General features: G+C 39.4%; 1 protein-coding gene across 1 annotated transcript in view; it reads right to left on the bottom strand.

Moving 5' to 3' along the window:
- Positions 1–14976, bottom strand: part of supt3h (SPT3 homolog, SAGA and STAGA complex component) — a 320444-nt gene that overhangs the window by 32073 nt on the left and 273395 nt on the right. The window contains exons 10-11 of the mRNA XM_078399478.1: positions 12697–12888; positions 1437–1547 (exon numbers count right to left, since the gene is read on the bottom strand). Of these exons, the coding sequence (XP_078255604.1) occupies positions 1437–1547; positions 12697–12888 (303 nt within the window). The remainder of the gene's footprint in view (positions 1–1436; positions 1548–12696; positions 12889–14976) is intronic.

The following is a 14976-nucleotide window of genomic DNA, read 5'->3' on the forward strand; positions in this document are numbered from 1 at the left end:
GGATACAGTAGATGTGGTTGGAGGAGGTGCAAGTGAACTTCTGCCTAACCTGAAAGGAGTGTCGGGGTCCCTGGACAGAGTCGAGGGAGGAGGTATAGGGACAGGTGTTGCACCTTCTGGTGTTGCTGGGGAAGGCACCTGGGGAGGGGGTGGTTTGGGTGGGAAGGGATGAGTTAACCAGGGAGTTGCGGGGGGAATGGTCTCTGCGGAAGGCAGAAAGAGGTGGAGATGGGGGAATGTGGCTAGTGGTGGGATCCCATTGGAGATGGCGGAAATTTCGCAGGATTATGTGTTGTATGCGATGGCTGATGAGGTGACGAGGAGACACGAGTGAGGGCCTCATCTATGATGGGAGATGGGAACATCCATTCCTTAAAAAATGAGGGCATCTTGGATGTCCTGGTTTGGAACACCTCATCCTGGTGCCGATGCGGCATAGACGGAGGAATTGGGAGTAGGGGATAGAGTCTTTGCAGGAAGCTGCGAGGGAAGAAATGTAGTCGAGATAGTTGTGGGAGTCAGTGGGTTTGTAATAGACATCAGCCAATAGTCTATTTCCTGTAATGGAGACTGTGAGATCAAGAAAGGGGAGGGAGGTGTCGGAGATGGTCCAAGTAAATTTGAGTGCAGGATGAAAATTAGTGGTGAAAGGATGACAATGTATTAAATTTAATATTTTAAGTAGTATTTTTGATTTAAGTAGTTCTTTTGTTCCAGGAAAGACTCTTTTGATGTTGGAATAACTCAAGGCATTTACAAAATGCAAGCACAGTAATTATAATCTGTGATACATCCCCTACGCTTATCTTTCTATATGGTTAATTTGAACTTTATTGAATACAATAATAAACATTCAATTTTTTATGACCCAGCCAACTAACTACAACTTAGAAGACTGCAAGCTGGTAAGCACTAAGATCCTACAACCAAGGTCACAAGGCAACTGATAGTCCAGAAAGTTAAAAATATGCCCAATTCAGTTGATACTTTAACTCATCATTTTCATAATAAACTGAAAGTCCAATCAGGTTCTGGCACAAAATCATGGTTGAGGTTTCAGGCAAATGTAAAGTGAGCATATACGAAAAGTGCATAATGTTTCCTTGAATCTTGGTCCGCTCATTCAGTTAATCTGCAATAAACGTCCATGCAATATATGAACACTCAACAAAGGATTTGTAGTAGCAGCTATATGCTGATTCTAAAATAATATAAAACACATGAACTGCGATGGAAAAGAGTATTTAGTAATGCTTTAACTGCCAAGAAAGAGAGAATATTTAAATCCTGAGATTTTCATAAACTTTTTTTCCCCAAGAAAATTGTAGCTGCCACAAATTGCTCACAACAATTTCAATACTTCGAACTTTGACCACTTAAAACTAAAGACACTCCTGCATATAAATATATCTTTTTATAGCACTGTTATTACGTACTGTGAATGGACAAAGAGGGCCAATTTTGTGGCTGTACCGTCGGATCACCTCTCTGATGTGGCTGGGCTGGATGGCATCACTGTGAGTCTCCAGACCACAAGCTGCAGCACTCTGTAACATAGAATCATAAATTCTAAACTAAATCAAAAACACCAAGACAGCTTCAGATAAAAGACCTACAGTATAGAAGTCTGAACAAGATTAGCTTATTAAAATGAATATATTCAAGTCTCAATAAATTCTTACAAAGCTGGAGGAATGGATCGTAAAAAAACTGAAAATGGCATCAAAATAATTTTCTGGTTTCTTCATTTTTATTTAATACAATAACATTTTAATGCCTAACCTTTAGTCACAAAATGAGAAGAAAGTTGTAGTGTTTAACTACTGCTCATCTCTGTACTGTTTCATTGGAAATAATTGGCAAATTTAGAGTTGATTACCTGCATTTGTAATGCATTTGCATGGTCAATCAAAACCCATGATCATCAGCAGTGGGAGTAATTCCTCAAGTCATGTGAAGTTTTACTTAATGATGCCAACTAGGAAAATAGTATGTTGTTTATCCAGTGCCAGTTGAAGCACTCACAGGAATGCTACAACTGGCGTCACTGCTACAAGATTAGCTAAAGGGATGGGCAGCAGGGTTCCCGAGCCGGATATAAAATAAAAAAAACACTGCAGAGACAGAATTCTGAGATAGAAAACATCATTAACATTTGAGGTTGATGATTATTTCCTGATTTCTAGCTGTTGATCTTGCTGAAAAGTGCATTCATGTGTTGTATTGAAAATTAAGTAAATTGGACTGTGATGCCTACACATCAATACTAAATGTGTAGGGTTACATACAAATAATATAATATTTGGAGAGGACCTTGGGCATCATGCACAAAATTGAATCAACATCTTCAGGATCTTGTACTTCGTTAATTTACAATTTTAATGACATCAACATTTGTAAAAGGAAAAGCGGCCCTTTAAGAACAGTCTTAGCAATTCTGGTTACTACAATAGTTTCTTTCTAAAATAAATCTATTCTCCTTTTTTTCAGTTCAAGAGTATTTTGTAACAGGTATAATTGCCGGTTTCATTCATATTATTCATCTATTATTGTACAACTTTTTAAAAAGGTCATATGCGAGTAAGATAGTGTACTTTAGTTGTTAGCATAAGTGTACTTTAGTTGTTAGCATAAGAATTTGTCTCATCAATGTCCGTAGCAGTAATGTAAATGTGGCCATGAAATATTATTTCTCAATAATTTGCAATATTTCCAATATTGCTACACATAACAGTAAGATTAATTCTTCATTATGCGCAATTTAACAGCTGTTCTCGAGAAAAATATCTGGTCACACAAATTAAAAATAAACCATACAATTGGTCTTCCTCTTAGATACTTGCAGAAGTACATGATCCATAAATCAAAAGCATTATTAGCCCAGTTTTATCCCCTTCTCAGTAACGCAATACATTTTACATTGACGGGAAAATAACAGAAGCTTTTCCATTAAAGATTAAAAAGATTAAAGATTTTTCTCCTCAAACCACTATTAAAGAGATGTTTATAATAAGCATCACAAATGATATACACTTAGGCCTAACAGTTTTTCCTTTCTCCTGTTAATATGGCACAAAGAGAAGATCAATGCACCTTCTGTGACATGCCTGGCTCACAAAAAGAAACCTTGCCTTGGTACTAGCTTTAAAAAGAATGTACTGGTTGATTACCATTTCCAGACTATTTTCTTATGCAGTTCTGTTTAATTATCACTGATGGATTCAAAAAAGTCATGCTAATACTTCAACTATCTTGGGGTAGAACAACACACATAATTACTCTTCTACAATTGCTCAAATTATATTGATCGATTTAGCTTTCCGGCACACAGAACCAATGAAAGTGGGTCTGATTCTTTCCAGTAAACTTTGTACATTCCAAGAATATTATAGTCAAGTTTAGGTTCGCTATCATTTCCAAAACGACTCTAAGGGCTCACACTGAAAAAGTGAAAAGTAAAATATCATCTTTTAAATGAAAGTGCTCAAATTTATTTCTCCACAGAAGATATTTAAATTTCCAGGTTACAATCCTGGATTGGCTGCCAATGTTCTGGACTATTAATTTAGGAACTAAGGGTTGAACTGTCTAGATATTTAAATTACAGTCATTAACAAAATCTGGAAATTACAAAGCTAGTCTCAGAAATAGGAACAGTGAAACTTCCAAGCAAAAATCCATCTGGCTCACTGGCATCTTTCAAGAAGAAAATTTGTTTTCCTTACACAAGATGACCTACATCTGACTCCAGGCTCACTAACAGTTCTTCTATGATCATGGAATTCCAGATCATGAAAACAGATTCTTCAGCCCACCATGTCCATCCCACCAACACCCATTTTTACGCTAATCCCATCCAGACCCATTTTATTCTCCTTATATTCCTATGAACTCCTCCCCAAATTTTTCCACTGGTCTGCACACTAAGGGCAATGTACAACAGCCAATTATCTTACCATTCCACCCATTTTTGGGATGTGGGGAAAAACTAGAGCACCTGAAGGAAACCCACAGAAGAAAGCACAAATTCCACCGCAGACACCACCAGTGATCAGCATTGAGCTGAGGTTTTTGGAGCGATGGGCAACGGCTCTATTAACTGCACCACTGATTAACGCTTAACTACTGCCGCATTGGTTAATGCTTAACTACTTTTAACAGGAGAAAATAGCGATGGATGATAAATGCTGGCATTGTCAGTATCATTGAAATTCAGTGAAAAAGAAGCCTTCCATGTTTATAAATATGTTTGCTGACCCATCCACTTCTCCAGCTTGCAATTAGTCACGTGGCATTGAGTTATACAATACAGGAAGGTCCCTATAGAGTTGTTCTTGCCAAGTCAAGAATTGAATGTGTAGTGACCTTTGCATGGAATGGAAATTTCACCTACATTCTTTGCATGTGATAGATGTAAAAGAGCACTTTTGTTTCTGAGCAGCAAGAACATCAAATTCTGCTCCAAAAAAACTTAAGTACAAAGTTAGCTGCAACTGCTGTGCAGTATTAATGAGCCTTTAAAGAGATTTTGGATCAACATTTTAACCGAGAACCATTTCCAAAATGAAGATTACACTTCATTATTTTGAAGAGCAATAGGACAATAAATAGTGTTTCAACCAATGTTTAACCCTCAACCAGAATCACCACAAATAAATAATCTGGTCGTAATCAGTATTGTTTATATGATTCTACTTTGTGGTGCCTCATTCCCTACATATTACAGTTACTACATTTCAAAGTACTTCAATGTTTTTAGGTATCATGAGGTCATTAGAGGCAGTAGATAAAAGCTAAACGTTTCCAAGCACAATATTAGTCAAGGGATAATGATGTGTTCACATTAAATCTTAAATTCTGTCGTTTCCACGTCATCCTAAAGTAGATAGATCTGCCAGAATATGAATAGTGCATGTATGTGTGTGTGCACAAATGATATAAATAAACCTTTTCGTCTTGGAGGATCATTTTCAGGTTTCACCTAAAGACCGCAGGCCAAAACTATTAATGGCACTTTCATGGAGTTGACAACGTCTTAATCTCTGTTCCAGGGGTGTTCCATTTCAGCCAAGATTTGCAACACGCCAAATTTGATTAGGTCCTCAAGCTATAATTTGATTGTTCCTGATCACGAGAAATTACTTAAGACAATTTTTTTAAAAACTGTTAAAGGTAATTGGCACCATGTCTGGCACAGACATTGTGGGCTGGAAGACCTGTTCCTGTGCTGTACTATTCTAAGTAATGGTTTATTAATGGGGTTTTTTCACCCTTCTTTCCCTGCCTATTCATGTGTCTGTCTAAATGCCTCTTAAATATAGCTATCATGTCTGCTTCACTACTTCCCATTGCAACAGGTTCCAGGCAACTGCCACTTGCTATTTAAAAAAGTTGCCTCCCAAATCTCGTCTGAACTTTCCCACTCTCTGTTAGATACCGCCAAGAATAATTTAAAAAATAATGTAATGCAGTTTTAAATTTAATTTCACATCGTTTCCATTTAAGATTACATTACAATTTACAATGGATTTAAATTAGGTGACTAATTGCATAACAGATATTTTAAACGTTCTGTAACCTTGAACCAACACAATTCTGATAAGCACCAGTGAATGCTGTGAAGGTACAAAGACTGATCATTGGAGAACAGAGCAGAACTTTGAAAATGGTGACAATAATAAACATTTTTCCTCTTAAACTGAAAGTAGAATTGGTTAGAAAATAATGGGATTATAATGCCAGTTATAAGGGGAAATATTATTCAAAGTTTGAGGGAATATAATTGCCTATAACTTACAGTCAGCTGCAAAATCTTAGAGTTCTCTATGAAGATCTACCTACAAAGATAAAGTGGGATCGTACATTGAGGATGTAACCTGCAGCTCTGGATGAGATGTTTTGGAGATGTAGAAGAGATGTAAACTTGGTTGTGTAGGAAAATAACTGCAGATGCTGGTACAAATCGAAGGTATCACAAAATGCTGGAGTAACTCAGCGGGTCAGGCAGCATCTCTGGAGAGAAGGAATGGGTGATGTTTTGGGTTGAGACCCTTCTTCAGACTGATGTCAGGAGGGTGGGACAAAGAAAGGGTATAGGTGGAGACAGGAAGACAGTGGGAGAACTGGGAAGGGGGAGGGGAAGGGAGGGACAGAGGAGCTATCTAAAGTTAGAGAAGTCAATGTTCATACCGCTGGGCTAGAAGCTGCCCAAGCGAAATATGAGGTGCTGTTCCTCCAATTTGCGGTGGGCCTCACTATGACACTGGAGGAGGCCCATGACAGAAAGGTCAGACTGGGAGTGGGAGGGGGAAGTTGAAGTGCTCAGCCAACGCGAGATCAGGTTGGTTAAGGTTTCTCAACCTGATCTCCCGGTGGCTGAGCACTTCAACTCCCCCTCCCACTCTGACCTTTCTGTCATGGGCCTCCTCCAGTGTCATAGTGAGGCCCACCACAAATTGGAGGAACAGCACCTCATATTTCGCTTGGGCAGCTTCTAGCCCAGCAGTATGAACATTGACTTCTCTAAATTTAGATAGCTCCTCTGCCCCTCCCTTCCCCTCCCCCTTCCCAGTTCTCCCACTGTCTTCCTGTCTCCACCCTTTCTTTGTCCCGCCCCCCCCTGACATCAGTCTGAAGAAGGGTCTCAACCTGAAACGTCACCCATTCCTTCTCTCCAGAGATGTAAACTTGGTTGGTGAGATTCAAATTAGGAACTGTGAAAAATACTGACTTGGTGATCAAAGGTAACGTGGTCAATGAGTTTGGAGAGGAAATGAAAATTGAAGAACTTCGTTTACAAGTCTGCAGAAGACCTGTTGAGGTGTTCTGGATTACAAACAATGACAAGATGGAATACAAGGAGGAGATAGAGAATTTTTAAAATTGTCTCAGGAAAACAACCTGTACCTCAATATCAGCAAATTGAAGGAACTAGTTACTACTTAAGGAAATGTCATAATGTACAGTACATGCCCCAATCAGAATCAATGCTGTCATAGTGAAAATTGTTGAGATCTTAAAGATCCTTGGCTTAAATATTTCCAATGATCTATCGTGGACCAACCACACTGATTCCACAGCCAAGAGGGCACACCAACAACTCTACTTCCTCAGGACTGAGGAAATTCAGCATGCTTCCAATGACTCGGACAAACTTTGATAGATGCACGACAAAACAATTGACTGATGGATTGCATCCTAGTTTGGCTTGAGAACAGCTCTGCCCAAGATGGCGGGAAATGGCAGAGTTGCGGAAGGAACTCTGTGCATCACACGGACCAGACTCCCCATTAATGAGTGCATCTGCACTTCATGCTGCTTCAGAAAAACAGCCAACATAATCAAAGACCTGCCCCATTTTCATTCCTTCCTCTTCCTGCTCTCGTTGGGCAGACGATACGGAAGATTGAAAGCCTGCACCACCAGACACAGGAAAAGCTTGTTCACATGTTATCAGGCTTCTGAACAGTCCTTCCATGAGCTTGGGTACTGTACAATTCACCTTTACCCTAGTGTGGATATTGGACGTTGTCCCTGGAACTGGTGTACTAGAATACTGGGAACTATATTTTGTACTTGGTATCTTTCCCTTTGCTCTTTATATTGTACTCAAGTTTGCTTGATTGTATTTATAGATTTGAACAGATAGCAAGCAAAACAAAGCTTTTCACTGCACCTCAGTATACATGGCAATAATAAATCTGAACCTAAACATTGGCAATGAAGGACGCAAGGCAGATATGGTTATTAGTGCACAACAGAAGCCAGATATGATTTTAGTTCTTCAGGGTGTAGTTCTTCAGTGAGCTCAAGTGGCTACACTGAGTTGCAGTTCTGGGATTTGAAGATTGGAGACTCCAGAATAATTTTTTTGATGGAGCCAAGAACATCAAGAGGTGGCAGGTAGGTAATTGTTGGGCAACATATTAGAAGTTGTGTATGGAATGATGAGGCTTTTTGAAGGTATAAAGGTATGCGATTTTAAGGTGTCTATCGGGTACAGAGAAGCAAATGGATTAGGAAAAGGGGTAGATTGCTTTGAGTGGCAAAGATAACAAACAAGGATGACCTTATACATGAGTTAAATACTCTTATTTTCTGGTACATTATCTCAACAAGGAAATTTAGAGGTAAAAAGGAAGTGACCATCTTTGACGCCAAATTTGTTAAATTTAGTAGCTGTATCAGGTTGTTTTTGGTGGAAACAACTTTCTTATTTGCAGCAATCCTATTAGTTGGAATCCTAACCTATCTTAATCCATTGCCAGAGATGGCAAATGCCAAATCAATGTATCAGTTTACGAGTTAAAGGTGGAAGTAGCGTACCAATATGAACAAATATGAGAAAACAAAACCTGTTGTGGTTAGTGAGCTCAGTATTGCTTTATTGCAGCAATCAATTATTCCACTTTAGCGGTTAGGTAAATTGGCAATATCAAATGGTTTCTTAGAGAGGAAATATTTCAACACCTTTGGAGGCGATAATGATAATACTAAGTTGATTAGTCTGAATAGTTTGCATTGGTGATCTTTTTGTCGGAGTTGATCTCGGAGTTGATATGTAGTACCTCATATTTAGGAATATTGGTGGGAAAATTCACTAATATTTATTCTTAGCAGATACAGAACACAGGATACAGAACAAACAGATAGGAGCAGATGTGCACCTCACAAGCCTGGTTGATCTCCACTCCTCCACTGTGCCAGATACTCATCCTCAAATCCTTCAAAATACTACCTACATCGAGTCCACAAGGCTCTGTGGTTCGAGAGATTCACTGCACTCAGTGAGAGGAAATTGCTGTGCACCTATTTTAAATGACCAACCCCACCTTCTCTACATCTGGTCATGTCTCTTTAGGATCTCAAATGTTTCCGTAAAATGACCTCAATCTTTTCAATTCCATTGACTCAAACCCATTTAACCTTCTTGAGAGAGCAAACCTGTCAATCCATGAATTAATAGATACAAAAATCTGGAGTAACTCAGCGTATCAGACAGCATTTTGTTTAGTTTAGTTTGAAGATACAGCGTGGAAACAGGCCTTTTGGCCCACGCCGACAAGCGATCCCCGCACATTAACACTATCGCACACATACTACGACAATTTACATTTATACCAAGCCAATTAACCTACAAATTTGTACATCTTTAGAGGGTGGGAGGAAACCGAAGATCTCAGTGAAAACCTACGTGGTCATGGGAAGAACATACAAAATCCGTACAACGTACAAAATATATACACTGCACTTTTTTAATCGTTTCTTATATTGCTTACAGTGTAATATGTTTACATATTCCATGGTGCTGCTGCAAGTAAGAATTTATTTGTTCTATCTAGGACATATGACATTTGACTCTTTTTAATCCTTCACTTCTGGTTCCTGAAATAATACCAGTCCGACCACTAGCTCTTGCTACTTTATATGTAGTACCTCATATTTTAATATTATAATTGACTTCCTTTATCACCCATTGATGATTATCAACCATTGATAATTTCTGTCTTTCATGGAATTCCTCCTAATTGTTGGAATGAATTTCTGCTGTGCATTATTAACGAGCTGTTCAAATATCTGTCAGTCTGAAGAAGGGTCTCGACCCGAAACGTCGCCCATTCCTTCTCTCCTGAGATGCTGCCTGACCTGCTGAGTTACTCCAGCATTTTGTGAATAAATACCTTCGATTTGTACCAGCATCTGCAGTTATTTTCTTACACTAAATATCTGACACTGCTCATTTACTGACAGCTTATTTATTTATCCTATCCATCTAGCCATTTCCACCTTCATACCACTGTTAGTGTCTTTTGTTTTAAGTTGAAAACATATTTTTGGCTGAAGATGTTTGCCCTCAAATTGTTTTTTGGAATTTTCCCTGGGGATGAAGAGTGGCAGTTGTACATTTGGAGCCAGGATCTGGAATGTGGATGAATGTAGAGTCGGAGTCAGGGTACGGAGTGTGGTTGGTGAATAGTCAGAGCTGGGGTTAGGAGTATAGGCGGATAAGTAGCCAGAGCTTAGTACAGTGTGTGGGCTGGGTGTGCAGGCAGAGCTGGGATCTGGAATGCGTATGTTTCAGTTTGTTGTGACAATTCCACCCCCTCCACCCCACATGTTATTATTTATACTGTTCCTAAACTGCAATTCGTTAAAGCCAAGGCTAATTCAGCAAATCAGAACAGATACTAGAGAGATATTTAAAATATTTTATATACGATGTAGATATAATTTACATATTGTACAATAATATAAATAATATGGAATAAATTATTATTTATAAATAATAAAATGGAAAATCTACCATACAGGATTTTCATCTAGCAATTAGCTTTTGGGAACTTTAACTCTGTTTGAATACGATACATTGCCTAACCTCTGCAAAGAACAGACAATTAAACCACGGTCAGGTGAGTTCTAGACGCACATGCCTGTATTTCAAAATTACTCAGAGCATGAATGAAAGACTAAGAAATGCAAGACTCTTCAGAACTGAACATCATCCCTCAGCTCATTCTCTCTGCCAGAACACAAAAAGTTACATCAGAAAATTTGGCTTCATTCAGTGAATCTGGTGGGTGATATTTCAGGTCTGAACCCGAAACGTCACCCATTCCTTCTCTCCAGAGACACTGCCTATCCCGCTGAGTTACTCCAGCATTTTGTGTCTATCTTCTATATATGTAAAGACATCAACTGATGAGAAAGCGATTCAACAAATCCATCCAAATCATGCTAATCCCTTACATTACACCACAATCATTGTCTACTCAATTCAAAATTCCATTTCATTTTGAATACACTTGATACACAAACTTCATCACTTAAATTCTAAAATTGACGTTCAGTAATTACATATTTCCACATCTGTTTCACAGTTGATGCACATTTTGAAGGTGGAGCTTTAAATTATTTTGAGAAAGCGAAGTTCAATATTCCTTATTCCACAACTAATCCTTAGACAATCGTCTGAAACTACAGTGAACATATGAATTTCAAATTGCATTATTTGAGTCAGTTATTCCTAAATCTTACTTTTCTTTATATTGTTACTTCAAAGTGCTCTGGTAAGTCAAAGGAAATATACTAGTTCATACATTTTTATTAATATAAGTTCTGTAAAATGCAGCATCATGGTTTAGTGAACCTCAGTTCTGCCTTCAGAGAAAATGATACAAATAACTTACAGAAATGCAGAACAAAACAAATCACTGGATGAACTCAGCAGATTGAGCAGCATCTGTGTGTTAGTGTCTGGGAGGGGGTGATCTCAACTCAAAACGTTGACAATTCCTTTCCACGCCATAGATGCTGTTCAACCTACTGAGTTTTTCCAGCAATTTCCAGCATTTGCAGTCACTTGGATCTCCAGCTTTCCAGAAATCTTATGAAGCCAAGAATCCAATGAAAGTGTAGAATTAAAGTAAATGAGTATTTGTTAAAATAATTAGTGGTGGATAAATGAATGCCTTTGAAATCCATTAAATCCCCAAGGCCTGATCATTTACATCCCAAAGTACTAAAGTCATGGAAATGTCATATTCTGGAGCAATATAGATAATAGAATAATTCCTGTAGCTTCCCTTAGTGGCAACTGTAACCCCCTTATTTAACAAAAGAGGGAGTGACTACACAAGAAATTACAGAACAGTTAATCTCACTTAAGTGGAAAAAATGCTAAAGCTATTACAAAGGATGAGATAACATAGTAGTGCGATGAATCTATTTTGGATGGCAGGCAGTAACTAGTGGGGGAAGGGGCAGTTATCGGGATCAGTTCTTGGCTGTCAGCTATTGGATCGGGTCCAAGTGTAATATTTTGAATTTTGCAACAACTATAAATATGGGATTATTAATTAGAGGATGCATGCAAAAAAGGTTTCAAGGCAACTAAGATAGATTGAGTGATAGGGCAAAAACATTGCAGATGCAATATAAGATAGATAAATGTGAAGTGATTTCAAAAAGTGAAAATCGGAGAGGAGATACATCGCTTAAATGATGTTAGATTGGGAAATGGTAATGTATTCTTGGGTGTCCTTGTATACCTGACACTCAGAGCAATTTTGTTGGTGCAGCAAACTGTTAAAAGAGCAAAAGGTTTCACAGCTGGAGGATTTGTCTACGCAAACAAGGATATTTTGGCTCAGTTATTCAGTTCTTTGGTGATACCGCACATGGAGAACGGTGTGATGTTTTGGCTTGCTTTCTTATAGAAGGATATCACAGTGAAGATTCACCAGACTACACTCTTATTCAATAGAGCTTAGAAAAATGAGGTGGAATCTAATTGAAACTATCAAAATTCAAACTGGGGCTGGCCAGACTGGCTGTGGAGACAATGTTTCTTCTGGTTGAGTGTCTACAGGGGAGAAACACAATCTCTGTTTAGATGGCAAGAGATTTATGACAGATAAAATAAAATGTCTTCATTCAGAGGGAGGTGAACCTGTCACATTTGCCATCATAAGGTGCTATAGATGCTAAGTTGCTGAATATTTTGAAGGAGACAGATACATTTTTCGATACAAAGGGCATCAAGGGGTATGGACCACGAGTGGGAATATGATATTGGAATAGGTGATCATCTGTAATCTTATTGAATGGCAGAACAGATAAAAGGGTTGAATGGCCTGTTTTGCTCCTATATTCTGTCTCTATTAGAGCCCTATTTCATCAAACAAAAAATCCACTCACCTTTTTTCGCTTGCGAGTTTTTGCCTTGGAATTGCTGGAATCTTGGCCCACGCTTCCATTGCCCAGATTTCCTGAATATGCTTTAGACACATGTGGCACTGTTGATGCTGGGGTAGTCGGGGTGGATGGAGGTGTATTTTCAGGGGAGTCAAGATTGCTCTTCAAGTTGACAGATTGAACATGAAGTTGCATCTAAAAGGTTACAAAATAATTGTGTTGTGAGCCTGAAATCTTCAGCAATAAAGTTGTGTGCAGCAAAAGCCTAGGCAGCATTCAGTCACAAACGTTCAGCATTCATGCACAAACTAATAGAAAAGTTGCATTTTAAATGCAAAAGCGCCACACACTTCTTGATTAGTACAGGTGACAGATTATGGGGAGAAGGCAGGAGAATGGGGTTAAGAAGAGATAGATCAGCCATGATTGAATGGCGTAGACTTGATGGGCCAAATGGCCTAATTCTGCTCCTATCACATATGACCTTATGACATTGACAGTCTCCAACAACTTACCCTTGTTATGCAATGGTATTAATTTCATCAAATACCTCATCATTAACACCCTGAGCGTCATCAATGACAAAAATTTCAAGTAGATGAACAACATTATATTTTGGCAACAAGAACAGGTCAAAGGCTGGGAATCTAATGGCAAGCAATGTACTTCTTGTGTCCCCAATTGTTTCTACAATGTACAAGGGGCACATGAGTGTAACTTGTCTGACACAAAATGCTGGAATAACTCAGCGGGTCAGGCAGCATCTCTGGAGAGAAGGAATGGGTGACGTTTCGGGTCGAGACCCTTCTTCAGACTCTGAATTTGTGCAGCTCAATTAAGCCAACAATTTCCAGGACAAAATGTCGAAACAAAGACCTACAGTTGCTGGTTAATACACAAAAAGACCCAAATTGCTAGAGGAACTTTGCGGGTCAGGTAACATCCCGGGAGAACATGGAGAAGTGATGTTTCAGGTCAAGGCCTTCCTTGAGACTGCTGACTTCAGACAGAGATGCTGCCTGACCTGCTGAGTTACACCAGTGCTTTGTATTCTTTGGTGTAATTTCCAGGACAAAGCAACCTCTTTAATTAGCATCTATAAAACACCCTAAAAAAACTTCTTCCACCCCAGGTACACATTAGTTACCTATGTGTACTGTCGACAAAATGCTTTGTAGATTCTCATCAGGTTAATCCTTTAGCAATATTAAAACGAAGGACAAGGGCATCACGTAATCAGAAACACTACCACTTGCAGGCTCTACTATCGTAAACTATCTTGACTTACAAATAAGAGTATAATTGTCAAGAGAGAAGTGTGTTTTATTTTCATATGTTCCAGATAGAAGAATGAAATTCTTACTTGCTGCAGCACACCAGAATATGTAAACATAGTACACTGTAAACAATGTAATAAACAAGAGAAAAAAAATCAGTGTGTATATACACATACACATATATACACCGATCAGCCAAAACATTATGACCACTGACAGGCGAAGTGAATAACATTGATTATGTTGTTACAATGGCATCTGTCAAGGGGTGGGATATATTAGGCAGCAAGTGAACAGTCAACGACTCTGACAAGGGCCAAATTGTTATGGCCAGATGACTGTGTCAGAGCATCACTGAAACGGCAAGGCTTGTGGGGTGCTCCCGGTCAGCAGTGGTGAGTACCTACCGACAGTGGTCCGTGGAGGGACAAACCACAAACCGGCGACAGGGTGTTGGGTGCCCAAGGCTCATCGATGCGCGAGGGCAACGAAGGCTATCCCGTCTGGTCCGAACAGACAGAAGGTCCACTGTGGCACAAGTCAGAGAAAATGTTAATGGTGGTCGCGGGAGGAATGTGTCACAATACACAGTGCATCGCACCCTGCTGCATATGGGGCTGCACACAGAGGACCAACAGCACATTTGGCAGGTGGTCATAATGTTTTGTCTCATTGGTGTGTGTGTATATATATATTTATATAACCAGGACATCCTCAGCCCTACCCTCTCCCCTACACACAGGGTGTCCAAAGATGAGGATGGTGGGTGAGAAGTGCAGCCAGAAGGCAAGGAGCAGCCCCTTTAAGTATTGGAACAGGGGCTGCAACCTCACACACTCCATATTCACGTGGTATACAGGCTCTTCCAGCCCGCAAAAGTGGCGGGCGGCTGGCGAGTCTGTGAACCGCGAGAGAAACAGGTTGCGGGGACTCGCAGCACCCTTCACGCTAGGTCCCCGATGTAGAGGGGCAGAATCCCTGCGTAGAGGGACCCCCACCGGGGAGC

The sequence above is a fragment of the Rhinoraja longicauda genome, chromosome 5, assembly GCF_053455715.1.
Source record: "Rhinoraja longicauda isolate Sanriku21f chromosome 5, sRhiLon1.1, whole genome shotgun sequence".
Taxonomy (NCBI): domain Eukaryota; kingdom Metazoa; phylum Chordata; class Chondrichthyes; order Rajiformes; family Arhynchobatidae; genus Rhinoraja; species Rhinoraja longicauda.